Source organism: Natrix helvetica (assembly GCF_964273705.1).
Source record: "Natrix helvetica genome assembly, chromosome: 3".
NCBI lineage: Eukaryota > Metazoa > Chordata > Lepidosauria > Squamata > Natricidae > Natrix > Natrix helvetica.
In genome coordinates, this window is record NC_138549.1 from 137281182 (window position 1) to 137301592 (window position 20411).

Genomic DNA, 20411 nt, shown 5'->3' on the forward strand with positions numbered 1-20411 from the left:
GGAGATCTGCAAACCAAGGCCGTCTCGGCCAATATGGGGCTACTAGGATGATGTGTGCCCTCTCTATCATTACCTTCCTCAGGGTCCCCTGGATCAGAGGGAGAGGGGGGAAAGCATAAAGGAGGCCTGGAGGCCATGGACTGCTGGGAAGCGTGCTGGGAAGCGGGAGAATAACTGAGGCAGTTGGGCGTTGGACGGGCTCGCAAACAAGTCCACCAACGGGTTGCCGAAGCGGTGGCAAATCTTGCGGAAGAGCTCTGGAAGCAGCTGCCACTCACCGTCGTTGACTGTCGCCCACCTCAGCTAGTCGGCCTGATGATTGACAATGCCCAAAATGTGATCTGATGTTATTAAGGCCAGGTTCTTCTCTGCCCAGAGCCCAAGCTTCTGAGCTTCCAGCCAGAGACATTTGGAGTGGGACCCCCCCGGCGGTTTATGTGTGCCTTTGTGGCGACATTGTCCATCAAGAGGAGCACATGTTGGTTGGTAATCGAGTCTTGAAATTGCAAGAGTGCAAGGCGAGCTGCCTTCAGCTCCAGCCAGTTTATATTGTGGCGAAGATCCGATTTCGTCCAACGACCCTGCGCCAGTCTGGATTCCATCAAGGCCCCCCAGCCATAAAGGCTCGCGTCTATGGTGACAATAATGCGATCCAGTTCCCAATGTCGGAACCATGAAGTAGGGCCGGAGATATCCACCACCTCAGAGACCAGCAGAGATCCGGAGGCAGTCTGACTAGACGCAAGGAATTGCTCATGCAATGACGTTGGTAGGGGATGAGCATCTCTCGAAGCGTCCGAGAGTGGAGACGCACCCAGGGAACTATTCCTATGCACGACACCATCTTGCCCAGGAGATGGGCTAAGGTCAGGATGGAAACTGACCGACTTGCACGGACATGACGTGCCAAGGATTGAAGACTTTTGAGACGATCCAGAGAGAGCCGAATAAGTCCCGCTACAGAGTCTATCACTGTTCCTAAGTGTTGGATTCTTGTCGAGGGAGAGAGATGTCTTTTGGGGAAGTTGACGGAAAACTCCAGGGAATGTAGAGTCTGAATGGTGAGGTTCAGGTCATGGACAGCCTGCGTGCGGGATTGGGCCAGGAAGAGCACATCGTCCAGATAACAATGGAGTCTCACCGGATGGGAACGCAGGTGAGCCGCCACAGCTGCTAGGACCTTTGTGAACGTGCACGGGGCAGAGGCTAGACCAAATGGGAGCGCCCTGTATTGGAAGTGACATCCCTTGTGGAAGAAGTGGAGGAATCTGCGATGGGCTGGCAGTATTGGGATGTGTAGATGTGTAGATACGCTTCCGTTAAATCTATTGAGGCCATGAAGTCGCCCCGCCTAATCCCCAGGAGGATAGACCTGAGGGAGGCCATCTTGAAGCGCCTGTAGACCAGGTAAGAGTTCAGGCACTTCAGATCCAGTATTGCCCTCCATCCCCCGAGCTCTTCGGGACCACGAATAGGTTGGAGTACAGACCAAAGAGTCTTTGTACTCTTCCTTTGGAACCGGTTCTACCACCCAAATATCTACCAGATGTTGGATGGCTAGGTTCATGAGACAGCGGCATTCCAGATCCCGAGATGGAGAGAAGGTCCTGAAGAGCGTCGGGGGAAGGGAGAGAAATTCCAACCAGAGGCCGTACCTGATCGTGGACCTGATCCAAGCATCTGACATTATCTGATCCCACTGATCCACGAAGGATGCCAAGTGGCCACCTATGGGTTGACTCTGCGGAAAGGACGCCCCCCCCCCTCGAAAGGGACGCTTGGACTGTCCCTGAAACCTACTCCTATCCTGGTAGAAAGATCAGTGACTCTGCCTGTCATATCTATAGGGGGCGCACCGCTGCTGACGGAAGTCGGGTTCGGGAGGGCGGTACGAAGAAGGTCTCCTGTAAGAAGAGGGATGAGAGTCTGGCTTCTTGGAATTAGAAGGGAGAACCTTTTTCTTATCCTTGTTCTCCACAATTATCGGGTCAAGAGATTCCCTGAAAAGATTGGGGCTGGTGAAAGGAGCTGCAGCCAACCCCCATTTGGACTTGTTGTCCATTTGCCAGTTGCAAAGCCACAAGAGACGTCTAGACGTGACTGAAGTGGACAGCACCCTGGAATCTAGAGTAGCATCTGCAGAAAATTGTGTGGCCGTGATAATTTTAGCTAGGTCTTGATGAACATGTTCATCCTGGATCGGGATGCGATCGTGTAGCTGGCGAAGCCACATGACGGTTGTTCGGTTAAAATAGGAAGCTGTGGCCGCTGATTTGATTGCCCAGGCAGCAGCAATGAAATTTTTGCATAAGGTGAGCTCCGCTCGTTTATCCTCAGGCTTCAATTTATCCACCACATCACCGGAAACTACGGTGGAGGCATTGGCCAGCAGCGCAATGAGGGGGAGGGATCTACAGTTGGCAATTGAAGGACCTTGGAAAAAGCCTGCTCCATGCAGCGGTAATTACTCCCAGGGTTGGGCAAGGAGGACGGTCGGGCCCACTGGTACTGAATCACCTCCAGGAAGAGAGGAGGGGCTGGGACCTCTTCCTTATCTGTATTGGGATTGATAAACATAACTAGATTGCGGTCCCTGTGTTGAGACACTGGTGGAGCCTCAGTGCCAATCTGAGTAGTCTTCTTGGCCTTATGTAAGAGGGGCTTGAAGGCCAGTGGTGTAAAGAGGCCTGGAAAGGCCTGGGAGTCTGGAGGAATGGTATCCTCGTCGTCTGAGAAGCCTAATTCTGGATGAGTACCTTCCCCTAGTGCCGAGGCCTGGCTGACCACTGATAGAGAAGGGGCCTAGGCTGACCCTGGCCCCGGGACGAAGAAGGAGATCGTGATATCTATTGTCAGAATGAGATGCCCTCTGAGAGGAACGGTCCCTTTGGACAAATCCTGAGGCAATGCCTCTAGAGATTGCAGAGGAGATGAGCCTCCTGATGCTCTCAGGCAGGAGGTCCAAATTTTCCAGGTCATCCTCTGAGGGTCGCATGGGAGCCGGGCTCTGGGGAGCTAGGTGAGAGGAGGGTAGATAATCCCCGGATCCCCTTTCCGAAGGTTCGCCACCCCCATCCCTAAATGATCTAGGGGAGATGGGGGGGGAGGTGAGGTCACCTACCTGCAATGTCTAGCCGGGGAAACGGAGGGAGAGGAAGGACTGAAGCCCCTAGGTGGGGAGGGAGAGGGCGGAGGGATGGACCTCACAGGAGACCTGGATCTGTCTGGAGATGCGGGCCTAACAGGTTGAGATTGTTTCTCAGCTATGGCCACTCGGTTCTCCAAGGCCTTTTGTCTTCTAAGTTCATCCCTCACTGTAGCTCTAGAAGGACGCTGATCCGCAGACGGCCTAGAAGCCGCTGCCCTGGTTCGCAGCCTGCCCTACCCTTCCTCTCCCCCATCATCAATGCTCCCTTCAGGGGCCTGCACTGACCCGTTATTGTGGAGACCATGCCTCACTCACATGTCTGGATTCTTGTGGGGAGTCAAATCGGAGCCTCCTGGTCTCGATATCTGGCCGCGATGCGGGCTGTATAGTGTCCTGCCGGCCTCGATGTGTGGCCGCGATGCAGGCTTCAGCTGTAGATATTTGCCACCACCACGAGGTCGCTCCAAAATGGCTGCCGTGTCTCGTGGCGAACAGAAATGACGGCCGCCCGGTGAAATGGCTCTGTGGCAATAGCCTCTCAGCGAGCTAAGGCTATTCGCTCTGCTCCCTTCGTTGCTTGCCTTCTTTATGCCGCTGCGAAGGCTTCATAGCGTCAAGGAACGCTGGCAAGTCTTTGAGGCCATGGTTGCTTTAAAAACGTGGCGAAGCTAGGGCGGCGCAATGAACTTTTCTCAGCCGCGGCAAGGCTGTTAAAAACCGTGGCGGGGCTTTAACTCGCGGCGAGGCTATCCCAGTGGCGAGGTTCGCAACTACAGTTGCACCCTCTGCAATCGTACTTGATGCTAAATAGTTTGCCCTGGAGTCTCTAGTAATATCAGCTGCAATGGGAGCCTGTCACCCCTGCACACCCAGAAGTTGGGCAAAGCCCTCTCAGGCCCAGAGGCAAGGACCGGTAAAGCCCTGCCTCTTTATGAGACTGACTAGCAGAGTCGATGGCCGGCAGTCCGATAATTTAAGAATTTTAAGAATACCCAATTAATCGAATTAAATATAATAACTATCAGTACCTCAAGGAGCCAAAACTAGTGCTTGGACCAGAGACTGAGAGGAAACTGGGAGCCAGTAGTGAAGGATGGTGTCTTTAAGAAAATTCCCTCAGTCTCTGGACCAATCAGGCTGTGACTAAACCCAGCTGTAGCCCCTCCCGCCGATCTGCAGGAAAACAAATATTTACTCTAAAGGAAAGTATTCTTGTGACAAGAAATGCATGAAAAAAGGCAAGCAAACAGGGTAGAAAAAGAAACATGTGATTGCATTTGTATCGCTAGTTTAAATCCATGCCTACAGTGTAATCCAGTTACACTTCATCATGTGTATATCAACTGTCATGGTGCACAGAACTTCTGAACATTCTCCTGGAGGATAGCTTCAATCTCAAAGGAGGCCTATTGGTCCCCATATGAACAACTCCAGTAACAAACCTTATTTTACTGGAAGTCTCTTACACCTATAAGGAACACTATAAAGAACACGCCATTTATACTTACAGATTTTTACACATTAAATCTGTCAGAAATATAAAATGCTCTACCTAGGTTGACTACGTTCTTTGCCCAAAATGTAGGATCACAATGGAAGCGAATTGCTCCATTAGCAGCTGGAACAGGATCACATCGTGCTTTTAAAATATGTCGCAGCTGGAAAGTGATCTGCAAAGCAAATAATCTCACATTACTGTTATGCAAAGCATAAAAAAGAAATTAAAAGTAAGCTATTTGCAAACAAGTGACATTGAAAAAAATCAGTTTTCTTATCTATATTCTAAGATAAAGTAAATTTATCTATGCTACATGCAACATTTCTTAACAATACCAGTCACATGGGCTCATTTTAGCTAGGGAGCCACAAGCTTAATCAAGATTCAATTTTACTCCAATTATTTTAACATACTCTCTGCAAACTAGGATCTCTAAGAATATCTTGTAAACCATCATCCTGCACATATCATTGAACAGAATCTTCAATCAAAATACCAACACATTCTAGATTAATAAAGGAGACTATCTGTAGTTCAGGGTTGACATGAGGGGTCCTTGGTGATTTCTGAGCTTGGTTATTTTCTTGTGAACGGTTCATTACCCAGATTAGGTAACATCATCAGGGCTAGGGCTCATAATGATGTTACCTAATTTCGATAATGAAACTCTGCAAGACAACTGTTCTGACCTCGACTTCCTGAGAAAGCATAAATCACAATCTTAGTCCGAAAAACCCTCTTTTATTTATATGGCTGTGAATTAAGGTCATTCACAGTCAGCACGGCTTCACAAACTGTGAAGATTCCGACCGATGTCTGCTTGAGTTGCCATAGTCTTTCAGGGGAATGTTGATAAGCACCCACCTTATCTCCCTTGGAATGTTGCCAGAGACCTAATTGCCAAATGCAGAGCAAGGCCTAATTTAGCACAGAGTCAAACAGAACTTTTCAAAGCTTGAACAGACCAAATGAACTAATTGCTCCTGCAAAAGCTCACGTCCTGTTCGCTCCTCTTTTATGTCTTATGGGAGGGGCCAATAATCTCCAAACTTTACTCCTGAGTCAAACCTTTTTTTCTTAATTGTTCTTGCCTTCTGGTAGTTCTGCGCATGCGCACACTGGGAACAGGCTCCTGCTGTTCTTCTGCCTCGCTGCCTCGTTCCTCCCCAACCTCCTCACTGTCCGACTCTGCTGCCAGCTTTGCTGGCCGCTGGTGGGCCACAACAACACATTTAGAGAGCACCAAGGACCCCTCCCATTCTAGAGTCAAAGACATCTCTTTCTATCAGGAGATACTACTGATAAACTTCTCTCCATTCTGTAGCTCTCTACGCACCTTCAAATCTAATTCAAAAAGTGAAGAGAGAAAGAAAATTGGTTGTGCAAGTGTGTATAATTGAGTATAATGAACTAACAAGATTTTTTCTTCTGTTCTGAAAACAACTGATACTGACATTTTATGTATATTAGTTTTTATCAGTTTCCTTACTAAAAGTTCCACTACAAAATAAACATTAAAATAAAACGTATCATCTGACCAATATACAGTTTGGCTACCCTGAATTAATAGTCTGGCATATTAGCAATAGCACTTAATACCCCGTTTCACAGTGCTTTACAGCCCTCTCTAAGCGGTTTAGAGTCAGCATATTGCCCCCAACATTTTCGGTCTTCATTTTACCAATCACAGAAGGATGGAAGGCTGAATCAACCTTTGAGACTGGTGATATTAAGATTTGAATTGCTTTGGGAATAGGTTACAGACAGAAAACGTAATTGCTAGAAAGAGAATATCATCCCATTTCAGCATTTAAAACCTCTAACATCTTGGACAATGATTTTACAACTTGGCTTTGATGAACCAAATATATCAACAATTGAAATACAAAGTATTATTTTGAAAAAACAAAATTTCATGAGAGGTACTTAACTCCAAGACTTACAGAACAAGAAAAACACAGATTTCCATAATAAAGATTGTTGTTTTATTGCAAGAATAGAATTTATAGCCAAACAGCATCTATAAAATCTGATTTTTCTTACCAGTCGCTTGCTATAAAGCAATGCAGTGCTGCTGCCACTTGCAATGGCCCAATTAGTGAAGTTCATCACATGCTTCACCTGCCTTGATAAACCACTGATATCATTCTGTTGTTGTAGTAACTTCATCTGTCTCTCCTTTGTCACAGTCTGAACAGAAAGAATGCACACATATTGAATCAATAAAAAAATACATAACAAAGACCTTTATCACAATGTTGAGATCTAGCAGGTACTGAGAGATTGTAAGTGTTCTAATAATAATACAAAGCTTCTTTTTTTAAAAAAAGGTGCAACATGGAAATCTATTTATATCACATGCAGTTTAACAATGATGCTTTGCTAAGGCAATATTCCTAAATCAGATTCACCTGCAAGACCAGGTTGCGATTGTAATTCAATTAAAATTGTGGTTTTGTGTGCCTTGATGTTATTTATTGTATTTACATCCACTTTCTTTTAAAACCAACCACAAACTAAACCACCTTCGATCAAAACACTAGTCAAATTTAGATATGCTCAACTCCATCTGTCTTCTGATCATGCAGTTTTCAGTGTTGTCTTTTAATATTTCTATTTCAAAATGATACCTCTTATTATCGAAAATAATGTTATTCAAACATTATTGTGGGTCTCAGAGATTTTAACTTTCTTTAAACAGCAAATCCCACTGTAATGTAACTTCAAAATGATATTTTGATAGACACCACTAACAAATCAAGTCCATCAGGCAAACTCCCACAGATATAGTGACGTGAGTGAAACAATTAAGCCCCAACTCTAAAATCTGGAAATAACAATATTAATTTTTTATGCAAAAGACAGCTGTCTGTTTAATTTTAGTTACAAATAAAATTTCTAATAACACCATCCACTTACAATTTTGCTGTTTTATATTTGAAATGTATATAGTTCTGCCATCTAATAAATGCTCAAAGTAAAGTATATTGAAGATCAGTACTAAAACATCATCATTATTACACCATGAATTTCATTATACTTATTCTGTTTTAGAAAAATGCTTTTTCAGTGCTAAAACTAGCACCACCTGTATTTTGACAGAATATGAATAAATTCTGTATGTTTCAATTGTTAAGCAATGAATAAAATAAGCATCCTCAAGTGGTTATAATATCTTATTTAAAATAAGTACAGTAACTGTTTTATAGAATAGGCTTTATAATGATGTTTAAAACAGAAAATCATGTTAAAATTAAAGGAAGAGTGAGGTACACCACATTTCTGAGAAAAGCAATGGTAAGATACCATGGAACAGAATTATGATTTCTCAGTGGAAAGTCTTAAGTTATTTTTGCCACATCAAAATCCTACAGTATTTCAAGTCATTCTTCAGAAGCTGGAAGTTTACAATATAGGATAAGTAACATTTTCCACTGTCGGGTCTAAACTAAACAAATCTCAACATTTTCTGATGAAACTCAAACCCAATGACACTATGTTAAGTACAACAAATCATGACTGTGACTGTTACTCTATCTCTGTCTCTAAAAGTATTTATCATTCAGCATAACATTAATCATGCTTTCTTTGTCACCTTCTGCTCAACATTTGTTTTCTACAGTTATTTTGCTAACAATGTATTCTGATCAATGTATTAAAAGGGAATTTATTCAAAGTGTTCTAGTCTAGCTTCTGATCTTCTCCAAGTATTATGGTTTTGTAATACTTGTAATCCAGCACGTTATGGTGTTAAATTGAAGGGGGGGGGAATCTAGTACAAAGTAGAAAAATTAATACAGATTGATGGCCTTCTAGCTTCAACTTAAAAAATTTCTACTGAATTTTTTAGAATAAACTACTGTAGCACTTAACACAACATTTCTAATATCTAACTATTCAATATTGTAGAAGATGTTTCAACTAGATTGGGGGGGGGGATTGATTAAGCAGCTTTATTAATATGCTTCTAACTCCCATCAGGCAATCTGTCCTACACTTAAAAAAAAGAGAAGATATGATCAGAAAATATAGATCCAAAAAAGGAAAATATTACTAGTAAGAGAAATGAAATGAATCATATTTCATTCAACAGAGGCAAGGATTTTAATATGACTTCGCAAGAAAGAAGTGTACCTATTTACAGTCAAGTGGTTTCTGCAACTGGTTCCTTTACTTTGTTCTAGAATAAATGTTTACAATTATGTAAACAGTTTTATATAGAAAAATCAAGTTGCTTACCTGTAACTAGGGGTTTCTGATTGCACATTTGTTTATTCAGTTAGGTTCTATATGAAACTGCAAGAAGAAACATTGTATAGTTGTGTATATTTGGCAGCCCCTCATTGAGAAAAGTTAGAAACTGCCAACTGACACTGCCAACAAGAAAAGAAGCTGCAAGTAAGCAACCTGATCTTTCCAATGATTTCTGTGTTACATATATGAATGGTCAGCAAGATGATTTACCAATAGTAAGGAGATGGAATATTTTTTTAAAGTATTTTTTGTAAGATTAAATCAGGTCAAAGAACTGTTCTGTGGAATTTTATATATGATCAATACACAAGATATAAAGTTTGTCAGACTGTTATACTGATGTGATTGTCACTAAGAAAGATAGTTTAAAAGTCAGCAGTGAGAAGTCATTTGAAAGTTCAAGTAGTAATGAAAATTTTGCAAGAAGCATTGATAAATTTCAACTACCGTATTTTTTGGAGTATAAGACACGCTTTTTTCCCTCAAAAAAGAGGCTGAAAATCTGGGTGTCTTATACACTTAATACAGCACTTTTTTGCATCCTGAAACACTGCCACCTTCACCAAAATGGCCATGCATAGCTTTTAGGAGGCTTTCAGAGTGCTCCTGGGGGCTGGGAAGGGAAGAAATGAGCAAAAAACGGGCCGTTTTTGCTCAATTTTGCCCCTCCCCCCAGCTCCCAGGAGCACTCTATAAGCCTCCTAAAGACTATCCGTGCCCTTTTTTGACAAAAAACGGGCCCGTTTTCACAAAAAAATGGGCCGTTTTTTGCTCGTTTTTGGCCTCTCACCCCCTAGGAGCTCTACAAGCCTCCTAAAGGCTATTCATGCCCTTTTTTGGAAAAAAAAGTGCCTGTTTTTACAAAACGGGCCCTTTTGGGGAGATTTGCAGAGTGCAAAAACTTTTTTTTAATTTGCCTGTTCAAAACCTTGATGCGTCTTATACTCCAGTGCGTCTTATACTCTGAAAAATACAGTAAATCTCAAAACCTGAATTGAGGAAAAGTTTCCAAAGAATTTTCATTTAGCTTTTATGTTAACATGCATAAGAATGTAAAAATCCTACCAATGAGAAGTGTGGTTTGGGTATGATTGCTATTTAACTGAAGATAAACAATTTTTAAAATATGTTATAATAAATACCTTAGCAGGTGGCAACACTCGGCCAATTTTGACATGAAACCTAAATAGATCTGGGCTCAGTTAGTTCCTAAATGGGACACTGCCAAGAATTTCAATGCTACATACCAGACTAGGAAGCTAAAAAGATATTCCGGAAGCAGGCAGCGGCAAAGCATCTTATTGCCAAGAGAACTGAATGAAATGAATATATTCCCGAAGTCACCAGGAACTGGAACTGACTTAAAGGTAACTTTATTTCTAATAAGTAAACAAGACTTCAGCCTTCATGATGAGATAACATTTGCTTTATAGATTCTTTCAATGTAATAAAAATTATGACATCCTGAAGACGTGACATGACACTTCACTTTTTGGAGAAGAGTGAAATATGTTAAAGAACTGAACTAGTCAATCATAATAACCCTCTTCTATCAGTCCTTTGCACAGTAAAGCAGAGATGTCTTCCAAAGGAGGAAGAAAGGTACAATTGTCTAAGAAAAGTTTCCAGGCAACTTCAAAAATCCAAGAATCAGCAGAAGTATTTGAATGAATCACCGAAGATGTAAAGCAGACTAAAGACACTAATAAGAGGAGGGAAAAAGACATGAAGCCCCTTTGAATTCCAAATGTTTCTATTAAATTGTAGTATAAAAAGTGGAAGAATAGAAAAATTATTAAACACATAGGAAGAAATCATATTTTAAATTTAAATCAATAAACATTTAAATTAAATCAGCTAAATCCAATTGAGTAATTGTTCTGGCTTTGCCTCCCCCACCCCGGCCCCCAGAATGTTGTTTCTGATATGCCTTTCAAAGATCAAATGCAGTCGTAGTCCACAAAATGCCTTGAAGTTCAAAAAGAGATGTCAGAAGAAACAGTAACAAGACGTTAGCGTACTATAGCAGTATCTGGGCAGAACCCAAATTATTGTTTATTAAATTTATATGCTGCTGGCTTTGCATTAATTTGTAGCTTAACAGATGTCATGGCCTTACTGTACAAACACTTTAACGTAGCACTTTGCTTTCTGGGAATGCTCATTCCCAGTTTATTTTCTCTAATAGGAAATGCTGATACTAGAAAAATAAATGAATCAGTAGGGATGTAGTAATTGACATCTCTTCAATTTAATTCCTGCCTTTTTTCAGTCTTTTTTTTTAAACTGAGCAAATTCAATAACGAAGGAGTTGAGATCAAATGTTGTAACTATTTATGTGAATTCAGAAATGGTTTCCTATATTTTAGAAATCAAAGATATGGATAATAGTGTTTACCCCAACATTTTATGATAGTAGCAGTCTGGAGTCTTTTCTTATATTAGGTTCAGCAGCACCCTTAATCTTGATTCATTTATCAATACCGTGTTTCCCCGAAAATAAAACATTCCCTGATAATAAGTCCAATCGGGTTTTTCAGCGCATGGGCCCAAAATAAGCCCTCCTCTGAAAATAAGACCTAGTGAAGGGGTGGGCGTGACCAGCCCAGGAGGCAGCCCTTCCTGTCCCTGGTTACCTCATGAAAGCTCGTCACCTTAATTGCAGCCACAGATCAGTTGAGCCAGCAAAGACCGGGAGCTGCCTCTCATTCTGTCTGTCTGCGGAGGCCTCCCAGTGCAATGCTCTGCCACAGCTTTGGAGCAAACCTCTGCCTTCTCTCCTCAGGATTGCAAGGCTGAAGACTTCGGAGGGAGCATTTTTGGAATGCGTGTCTGTGCAGAGCTCTCCAGGGATAGAATGATCGGCAGGGAAATGAGGGGAGGGAGATTTTTCTGCTGATTGAAGCAAGGTCAAGCCTCCAGCCTTGCAATCCTCTGCAGGGAAGGCAGAGGCATACTCTAAAGCTGCAGCAGAGTGTTGCACCAGGAGACCTCTGCAGGTAACATTTCTGAAATGTTACATCTACGCTGATCCCAACGGTCTTTAGACCCTGGCGGGCGCTGCAGCTCTCTCCAGCTATGAAACAGGCGTGGGGCTGCCCTTAGTTGTCTTTGGCGCCTGCCACATCTGTGGCGGCACTGCAGCCACCTTGCCTTCTGCCCGGCCCAGCCCACCACCAAGACCTGATCAAAAACCTCTGAAAACCAGAGTGCCGCCAGCCTGCCAGTGGAGCCATGCTGCCTCAGCCGCCACCATCCCATGCACAGCCAGATTGAGAGTTGCAGCAACCGCCAAGGCCTGAAGAGCACCAGGCTCAGTGTAGCTGTACTCAACGCCTGCAGCACCGAGTAGGTGAACAGGCTGGCGCCCAGCAGCCCAAAGGCAGCAGCTGGAGAGGCAGCACAGCTCCATCTGCGACACCAGCAGCATGGGGCCTGCTGCAGCCAAGAAGTGTCCCAGCAGCAGCTGGGCCAGCAGGCAGGGTGGTTGAGAAGCTTCCCACCGGCCAGGCACTGAAGCTCCGCCACTGCCGCTGGGGGTGGGGGGAGAGAGAGATTGCTGCTTCCATTGCTGCTTCTGGGATCGCTTCTCTCCCTCCTCCCCCTCCGTCTCTTTCCCCTCCATTGCTGCCGCCTCTGGTATTTGCGCTGCACCTAGGAAGCCAAGGCATGCTGAGAACTTGGCCTGTTGCAGCCATGGGCAAGCAGACAACATGACAGAGAAAGCGGGGCCAGCAGTAGCACTTTAAAAAAGTAAGACCTCCCCAAAAATAAGCCCAAGTGCTTATTTTGAAGCCCAAAAGAAAATAAGACCCTGTCTTATTTTCAGGAAAACACGGTAGACCAGACCAGACCAAACCAGACCGGGTCCTGTATAAGTTTATTTATTTAACATTTAGTAAAAGATAGTAAAGGTATAAATGCCTGCACTGACAACTATCACATTCATAACTTAAAGTATTCTCAAATATTTGAAATCTAGATGATTTATTATAATAAACGTATTCAAAAAAAACCCTCACAAAACAAAGGAATTACCTTTATAACAATCCTTGCCTTATAAGGGCAATGTATTCTTACAACAGTAGATTTTCTAAGTGTGGCCCTTGAAGTCACAGTCAATACTAAGGATATACATAGAAGATTTTTTTAAAAATGTAGCATAAATACATAGACCATAATGAAGAAGAAATAAAACTTTATGTTAAGTCTGAGTAAAAACTGAATGAAAAAGAGGTCAGCTCAACTACACTCAAAAAGAGAAAGTAAGAATATGGCAACTGATGTAGTGGATAGAGCAAAGGCATTGGTGGTGTAACTCTTCAGCACTTGCATCATATAGAATGGCAACCAATAGTTTTAGCTAGCCTGCTCCTGAATAAGGCTCTGCAGACATAGAAACAGGATAGCTAATGAATGAAGACCATTTCCATATTGAGAAAGGGAGACGTCCAAACAACACTAAAGAAGAGATTAATATTATGTTTTATTTTATATATCATACTACTACATTTAATTATGTTTTTTTAAAATAAGTTACAACTGGATGGGTTTATATAATGTTCTTGTCAGATTCCCACCAAGACTATGAGAATCACAACCAACAGAAGTTTCTGAGTATGTTGGAACCCTAGTTTAGAATTTTTATCTGGGTAGATCTCAAACCTTTTCCAATGTCTTCCAACCCCTCCCTCTTTAAAAAAGGGAATTGGGTTTCCTCCTGTCTCTAGCCTTTTTAATGTTTTACTGACAATAGATGCATGTTTATATTCTTTGCATTCCTACTCTCATATTCAGTTTAGTTCACCAAGTTAGCCTGGACTTTTCTGGCTGCTAACTATGCCCTAAAGGTGCTAAGCAGCGATGACGAACCCCTTTTGGCTTGTGTGCCACAAGTGGGGGGAACGCAGGGGGGTCGTGTGCGGGCGTGCAGCACTCATAATGCAATGTGCGACCCCCCCCAGTGCGCATGCGCGCACAACAGGCGAGACCCCCCCCCATTTTTACATGCTTTTTTCTCCCTCCCCAGGCTCTAGAGGCTTTATAGGAGCCTGGGGAGGGCGAAAAGAGCCTCCCACACACACCCGGAGGCCCTCCAGAGGCTTCAGGGACCGTCCGGAGGCTTCCCTAAAGCCTTTGGAACGCTTAAAACGCCCCTCCGAGCAAACCGGAAGTGACTTCCAGTTTGCTCAGAGGATCGTTTTGAGCGCTCCGAAGGCTTCAGGGACCGTCCGGAGGCTTCCCTGACGCATTCGGAGCACTTAAAACGACCCTCCGAGCAAACCGGAAGTCACTTCCGGATTGCTCGGAGGGTCGTTTTAAGCGCTCCGAAGCCTTCAGGGAAGCCTCCGGACATCCCTGAAGCCTCCGGAGGGCCTCCGGGGGTGTGTGGGAGGCTCTTTTCGCCCTCCCCAGGCTCCTATAAAGCCTCTAGAGCCTGGGGAGGGCGAAAAATGGCTTTTAAAAAGGTGAAATCAGCTGGCCAGTGCGCGCATGCGCGCTGGCCATCTGACTGGGCAGCGCCTCGCGTGCCCTGACAAATGGCTTCGCGTGCCACCTGTGGCACGCGTGCCATAGGTTCGCCATCACTGTGCTAAGCCAAAACCAACGAAATCAAGCTACCATTTAGATCAAGAGTGATCATTTGCCAGAACACCTTTTGTGGATTTCAGAGCACCTATTTCATTAGATAGGCTAACATTTTCAATCTTGGAGTGGAGACTGAATCTTAAGGGGAAAAACAAATATCTTAAACCTTGCATAGATTGAATTAAACTACTGCATGTTTATACGCTACACTTATAAACTAATTCAATTCTAAACTTCTTTGGAGAAACCATAGACTAAATTAAAGCAACAAAATTCTCCAGAATTTTGGTCAAAATGGATGCTTCTAATCTTCTTCCTATGACCAGATTAAACTGGAAAGAAATATAAACTGAGTTTGTTGCCACTGACAACAGGGTATATCAAGAAAAGAGCTATTAAAAGATTATTTAAATCAAAAGAATAATACACATGGATACCCACATTATGTTCATTGTTAAATTTAATTGTACCTCAAGCTGTTGTAAGAGAGATTTTCCCTTTTTATTGATTTCATTAATGAGGGTAAAAATAGCCACTTTGATTTCCTGTTCTACTCGTTTGTTAGTTTCATTTACTTCTTTTACCCTGAAAAGAGAGAAATCTGTCATCAGGCACTTACATTACAACATCTTCAACATCCCCACCACCACGCAAATGAAAATTCAACATAGAAACTGATGCAGAGTCATACAAAATATCATTATCTTAAGTAAAGATGGCATTAAAAATCACAACTATTTATAATTTTAAGGTTCTTTTTACTACACTGTAAAGCATTTTTATGCATTAAAATCTCCTGGGTTTAAAAAAAAGGTATTTTACATGCTGTCAGTTTTCTGTTGATTTTCTACATTATTTAAAAGAAACAGTAAAACTTAACTAAAAATCATTTATCACAACTAAAAAATCTCCACCTATTTCACCTAGTGAGCTGTTCTTACTTTCCTTTCATAAAAATAACTATAGTTGCCTATCCAATTATTGCCATAGCAATCTGATAGAAAATACAATATAGAGTACTGTGGTGACTGCCCTCTTTACTTTGCAATGACTGTAAAGTACAAAAAGTACAGTCATAAAAATGTAGTGTGATAAAACTATAATCAGAACAGAGCATCTATTCTATTTAGCCATGCACTGATATTACTTAGTTTGATAATGAAATATCTGCAAGCAAACCATCGAGCTCAGAGAGCACGAATGACCCCATAATCTATTCCCAAACTAGGAAACAATATGTACAAAGAGAACAGAAACGATCAAAAGGGAAAATTCATTAAAAATATTTGCAAAACTTCTTTCAAACTGCTTTTTACTCCATTCTTTGTTTCACATGATCATGATCATAGATTCTCTACCTCCCTCAGTCCTGGCCAGCAATTCATTCTCTGCTGTTGTTGGAACTGATTCTCTCATGCTTAACTTCAGGACGCTAACTGGGTATTTAGTCATAAACAATTGTTGCATGTGCATTGGAACTGTTAAAGAGTACTGGGAAGCAACATAAAGATTTGATTTGAAAGAATACAAATCCCTTGGAGGGGATAGTTTCCTGAGATACCGTGTTTCCCCGAAAATACAATCTGTCCTGAAACTAAAGCCTTGCCACATTTTTCGCGTGGGCAAAAATATAAGCCCACCCCCCAAAATAAGCCCCCTGGACAATCTCCCCCCTTCGGCCAGGCAGAGCACCGCTCGCCAACCTAGCGGTATCCCGAAGGCGCCAAGCCGGAGGAACGAGGTGGGGGCAAGGGCGCTCGCGTTGCTTGGTGCTTTCAGGGTACCGCTAGGTCGGTCAGCAGCGCTGTGCCCAGCTGGAGGGGGGGTTGCTGGGCAGCTGCTCTCTTGCGAGCGGGCTCCCGAAGAACCGGGCACAGCCTTAGGATCGAATGGCTGTGTTCCGCTGTCACAGCAGCAACGCAGCAGCCATGAGGTGATCAAGCTTGTGAGCAGCCGCCCGGCAACCCCCCTTTCCAGCCGGATACAGCGCCGCTGACCAACCTAGCAGTACCCGGAAGGCACCAAGCAACGCGAGCACCTGTTCGCCACCCTTCACCTCCCGCAGCTCGGTGCCTTCGGAATGCCCTTAAGTGAGTGAATGGGGCTCTGCATGGCTGGAGAGGGGGGGTTGTGCAGCAGCTTTTCCGCTCCCCACTCGCACGAAGGGCACCTTCGCTGCTGGTGCCGCCCGCCGCCTGGGGTTTTTTCAAAGCACGGAGGACGGATGCCGCACTGGAAGTACGCTCTATAGTTGTGGGCTGCAGATCGTACAACCATCCCAACCATTTGGGAGCAGCCGCCTGGCAACCCAAAAATAATAAGCCCTCCCCTTTAATAAGCCCATGGCACAGTTCGTGGGTCAAAAAAAATATAACACCCTGTCGTATTTTCGGGGAAACACGTTATAATCCAATGTAGGAATAGCATCTATCTGCTGATGGTCTCATGTTTGGTTTACTTTGGAAAAAATATATTAAAATAAAGGAAATGGTGAAAAATCTAAAGGTTTACATCAAAAAACAGAAGCCAAGAATGAGAATTGATATGACTAGGTTTTATTAAAAGTAATGCACAGGTTAAATAAATTGCAAACAGAAATAGGATTGGATTCTAGAAGAAGAAATGTCATAAAAAACAAAATGTTCTTTTTATTTGGTAAACAAAATTCTGATCTGTAAGTACAAGTTTCTAGCACTCAGAGGATTCAAACTGTACGAATCTCAAGTGCACAAATCAATAACAAAAATGTCAGTACTATAACAGAGAGTTCTGTGTTATAGTTTCCCTAAACTATAGTAACTTAAAATGTGAATTACGTATCCATGAAGTTGGAACATCAAAAAATAAAGCTGCCATTATGTGATTGGTTTGCTTCCCCAATCTTCATCTTGCAATAAATACCAGCTAGCTGATTTTGACACAATTTTTTAAAAAAACAATTCTGGATTCCATTATCTTATTATTCCTTTCTCTGTTTATTTCTTCCCACCATTTGGAGCAGAAGGACGGTAGTTCTCTCAGAACAGAGTTGTATGTCAATCATATCTGGATATTAATTGATATGTATCAGTGAGATAAAATTAATCACTGAATCACATTGTGTAAAATAGGAATCAAATACAAAGGTGTACAACGACTATCTATGGAGATTCTCAATCATTTAAATCATGGTTGCCCCAAAGGTATTTTTTCCAAAAGACAATTGGACTTTCTTGCTTTTTTCTTTGAAAACATTTTGAAGAACTGAAGAATCTTCTTGGATGAGAAGTGAAATATTTTCAAAGAAAAAAAACCAAGAAACTCTAGTTGCCTTTTGAAAAAAAGCACACGGTGCTTGTGTAAATTGCAAATAGCCTCACCCTGGCAGAGTATCTCGAAATCATTGCTATAGGAATCTCCTGAACCACAATGCTTACACATTGGTTTATTCTTTCCCACAGGCTGAAGAAAATCTTGATGGACTTTCTATGGCAGACTTTGATCATAAGAAGATCACTGACAGCCAATTATAACAAACTACAGGAAAGGATAAAGGTCAAACAATGTAGGATTATTTGTATTTAGTATACTAAATTTACCAGATGTGTTAAATATAATACAATTTTAATATTCTTTAATGGCATTTATGGATCTCTTGATCTGCTATATACAGATCGCTGCAAGCAGATGCACCATATTTTCTTTGAGTCAAGAAGCTCTGACAAGTAGAATTTTCAATGATTGGTTAAGTAAGCCAACATTTCTTGACTTTTCTTGGCAATGCCTTACAATGACTTTTAAAATGAGAAAAAAAGTACTAAATTATTTCACCTGAGACCGAAACATCAAAGTAGTTAAATATCCCTAAAAATAAACATTTGTACAACGTTTCTATATGGCAATCTGTGCTTTTTCATGCAGCTGGTATATAGAAGTTTCTTTTCATAGAAACTTGGTTATCACTGTTATCAACTGTTTAAGAAAAACCATCTAATACTGAAATTTTAACAATTCACTCAATTTAAATATCAGCTCTTTTAATGAAACTGTTACTTACCTATTTTGTACTTGCGTAGCTGCAAAGTTAACATAATTCTTCTTTTCAAGGAGTTTCGCTAAGAGATTCTCGATAGCACCTTTTTGATTCTGAAATGCCTCTTCCAAAAACTGATACCTTCCAAACCAGAAAACACAACACACATACTATGAAAATTCAGAGTATTATTACTTTTTATTAATAAAATGGTAAACTATCACATATTGTAGAGGTATTAAAATAAACCCAGGTTCTTCTGAATCTAGACATTACCAATACATTTTTATTGTGTATGAGCAGATGCAAATCTATGTCATCAGAATTATACCCTAGCTAAGGGCTGTCAAACTTGTGCCCCGCCGGATGCATCACACGCTGGCCACGCCCATGCCTAGTTTAGCAAGGGGGGAAATCCGATATGTCACGTGATGACAATATGATGATGTGAGTTTGACACCCCTGCCCTAGCTTGTCTCGTGTCTCGAAATAATTATCACCAAGAGATTAAGACTCTAAATAATGTTAGGACTTTATTGTATTATGGCATTTTGTCAAAACAGCTACTCATATATGAAATCCAGAGGCAGACCTATGAAAATAGTTGTTTTTGCACACTGATGGTAATCTTGCTTGCTTCCAATGCACATGTAATTGGGAAAGATAGGTAAGAACTCTGAAGAAGACACATTGTCTCCTTTTATCACCAGAACACACACCATACAAATCAATCTATTGTTCTCATCCAAATTACAATTGGTATATGATAAGCATAACTATTGCCAATAGTCCATCAAAAACATTTTCTCTGTTGCTACTTCAAATTTACTATTCTTACTTAAATATTCTAGATAAACTACATTAAAAACAAATAGTAAGATAGATTACATAATATGATACATATCTATTATTTATACTATGCTAAACCCAGGTTGCCAAAGTATCTTTTAACATACATTAATACAATAAATTATTTTAAAAACAGATGGGAACTAAAGTAATTTAATGTCTTTAACCTTGTTAAGTAATAAACGGGAAAAACAGAAAGATATAGCATGGATGTAAACCATTAAATATTTTCATATACAAGCATATAAGAACATATTGTTTTTTATATCTTTAGTGCTAGTAACTATCTAACAAAAATTAAGATTCCTAAGGAGGAGAGAGAAGAATGCTTCCCATATTTTTATGCCTTCTGTTTATTTATACAAACATCAGAGATAAAAATGACATAAACTAAGTAAACTGATAAAACTGATACAGACTTCCAAATCTGTAATTCCAACAGAATTTGCCTTGGTTTTGCACAAGATATGGACACAGTTTCTATACAAAAGTTATACTCTGTCCATTCAACAAAACTGAACTTGCTAGAATTACTACTATAGCTCTCTTAAAAACTGTTTTAAAAACAATTAAAGTGTAATCTTATGCTATAATCTACATAATGAATTCAAAGATAAATTCAACTGTTGTTAAAATATCAGCAGTAACATTGCTGATTCCAATAGCATCTTAGCAAGTAATAATTCAGCATTTATGAAATGTAACTTCTTCCAATTTTCTTAATCAGTTCAAGGATCATACTGAAGCTGCATTTCTGTTATGAGTGAGGAAGGTGCCTCAGAGGATATGGAAGTGCTCACAAAGCATCTGTCAGCAACAATTAAAACACCTGAGTCTATTCCTACATAATGCTGCTAACCTCCAAAGTTCAGTGAATCCGGGAAAATACATATTTGATTTTAAAAGTTACCACAGTGGCATACCTAAATGTACTCCAAAATACATTTTCCCTCAGGATCCAATGTGCTCCAAAGACCTAAATCATATAATGAAAATTTTGTAGCTAGACTACCATTAAAATTTGTTGTTATCCTTCTTTTACTCAATTTATTAATGCTGAT

General features: G+C 41.5%; 1 protein-coding gene across 4 annotated transcripts in view; it reads right to left on the minus strand.

Annotated features, from left to right (window-relative positions):
* The window catches only part of TRIM33 (tripartite motif containing 33), a 67029-nt gene that overhangs the window by 27283 nt on the left and 19335 nt on the right, over positions 1 to 20411 (minus strand). For all 4 annotated transcript variants that reach the window (XM_081948865.1, XM_081948863.1, XM_081948864.1 and 1 more), the window contains exons 5-8: positions 18526 to 18642; positions 14960 to 15074; positions 6690 to 6836; positions 4701 to 4818 (exon numbers count right to left, since the gene is read on the minus strand). In XM_081948865.1, coding sequence (XP_081804991.1) covers positions 4701 to 4818; positions 6690 to 6836; positions 14960 to 15074; positions 18526 to 18642 — 497 coding nt within the window. The remainder of the gene's footprint in view (positions 1 to 4700; positions 4819 to 6689; positions 6837 to 14959; positions 15075 to 18525; positions 18643 to 20411) is intronic.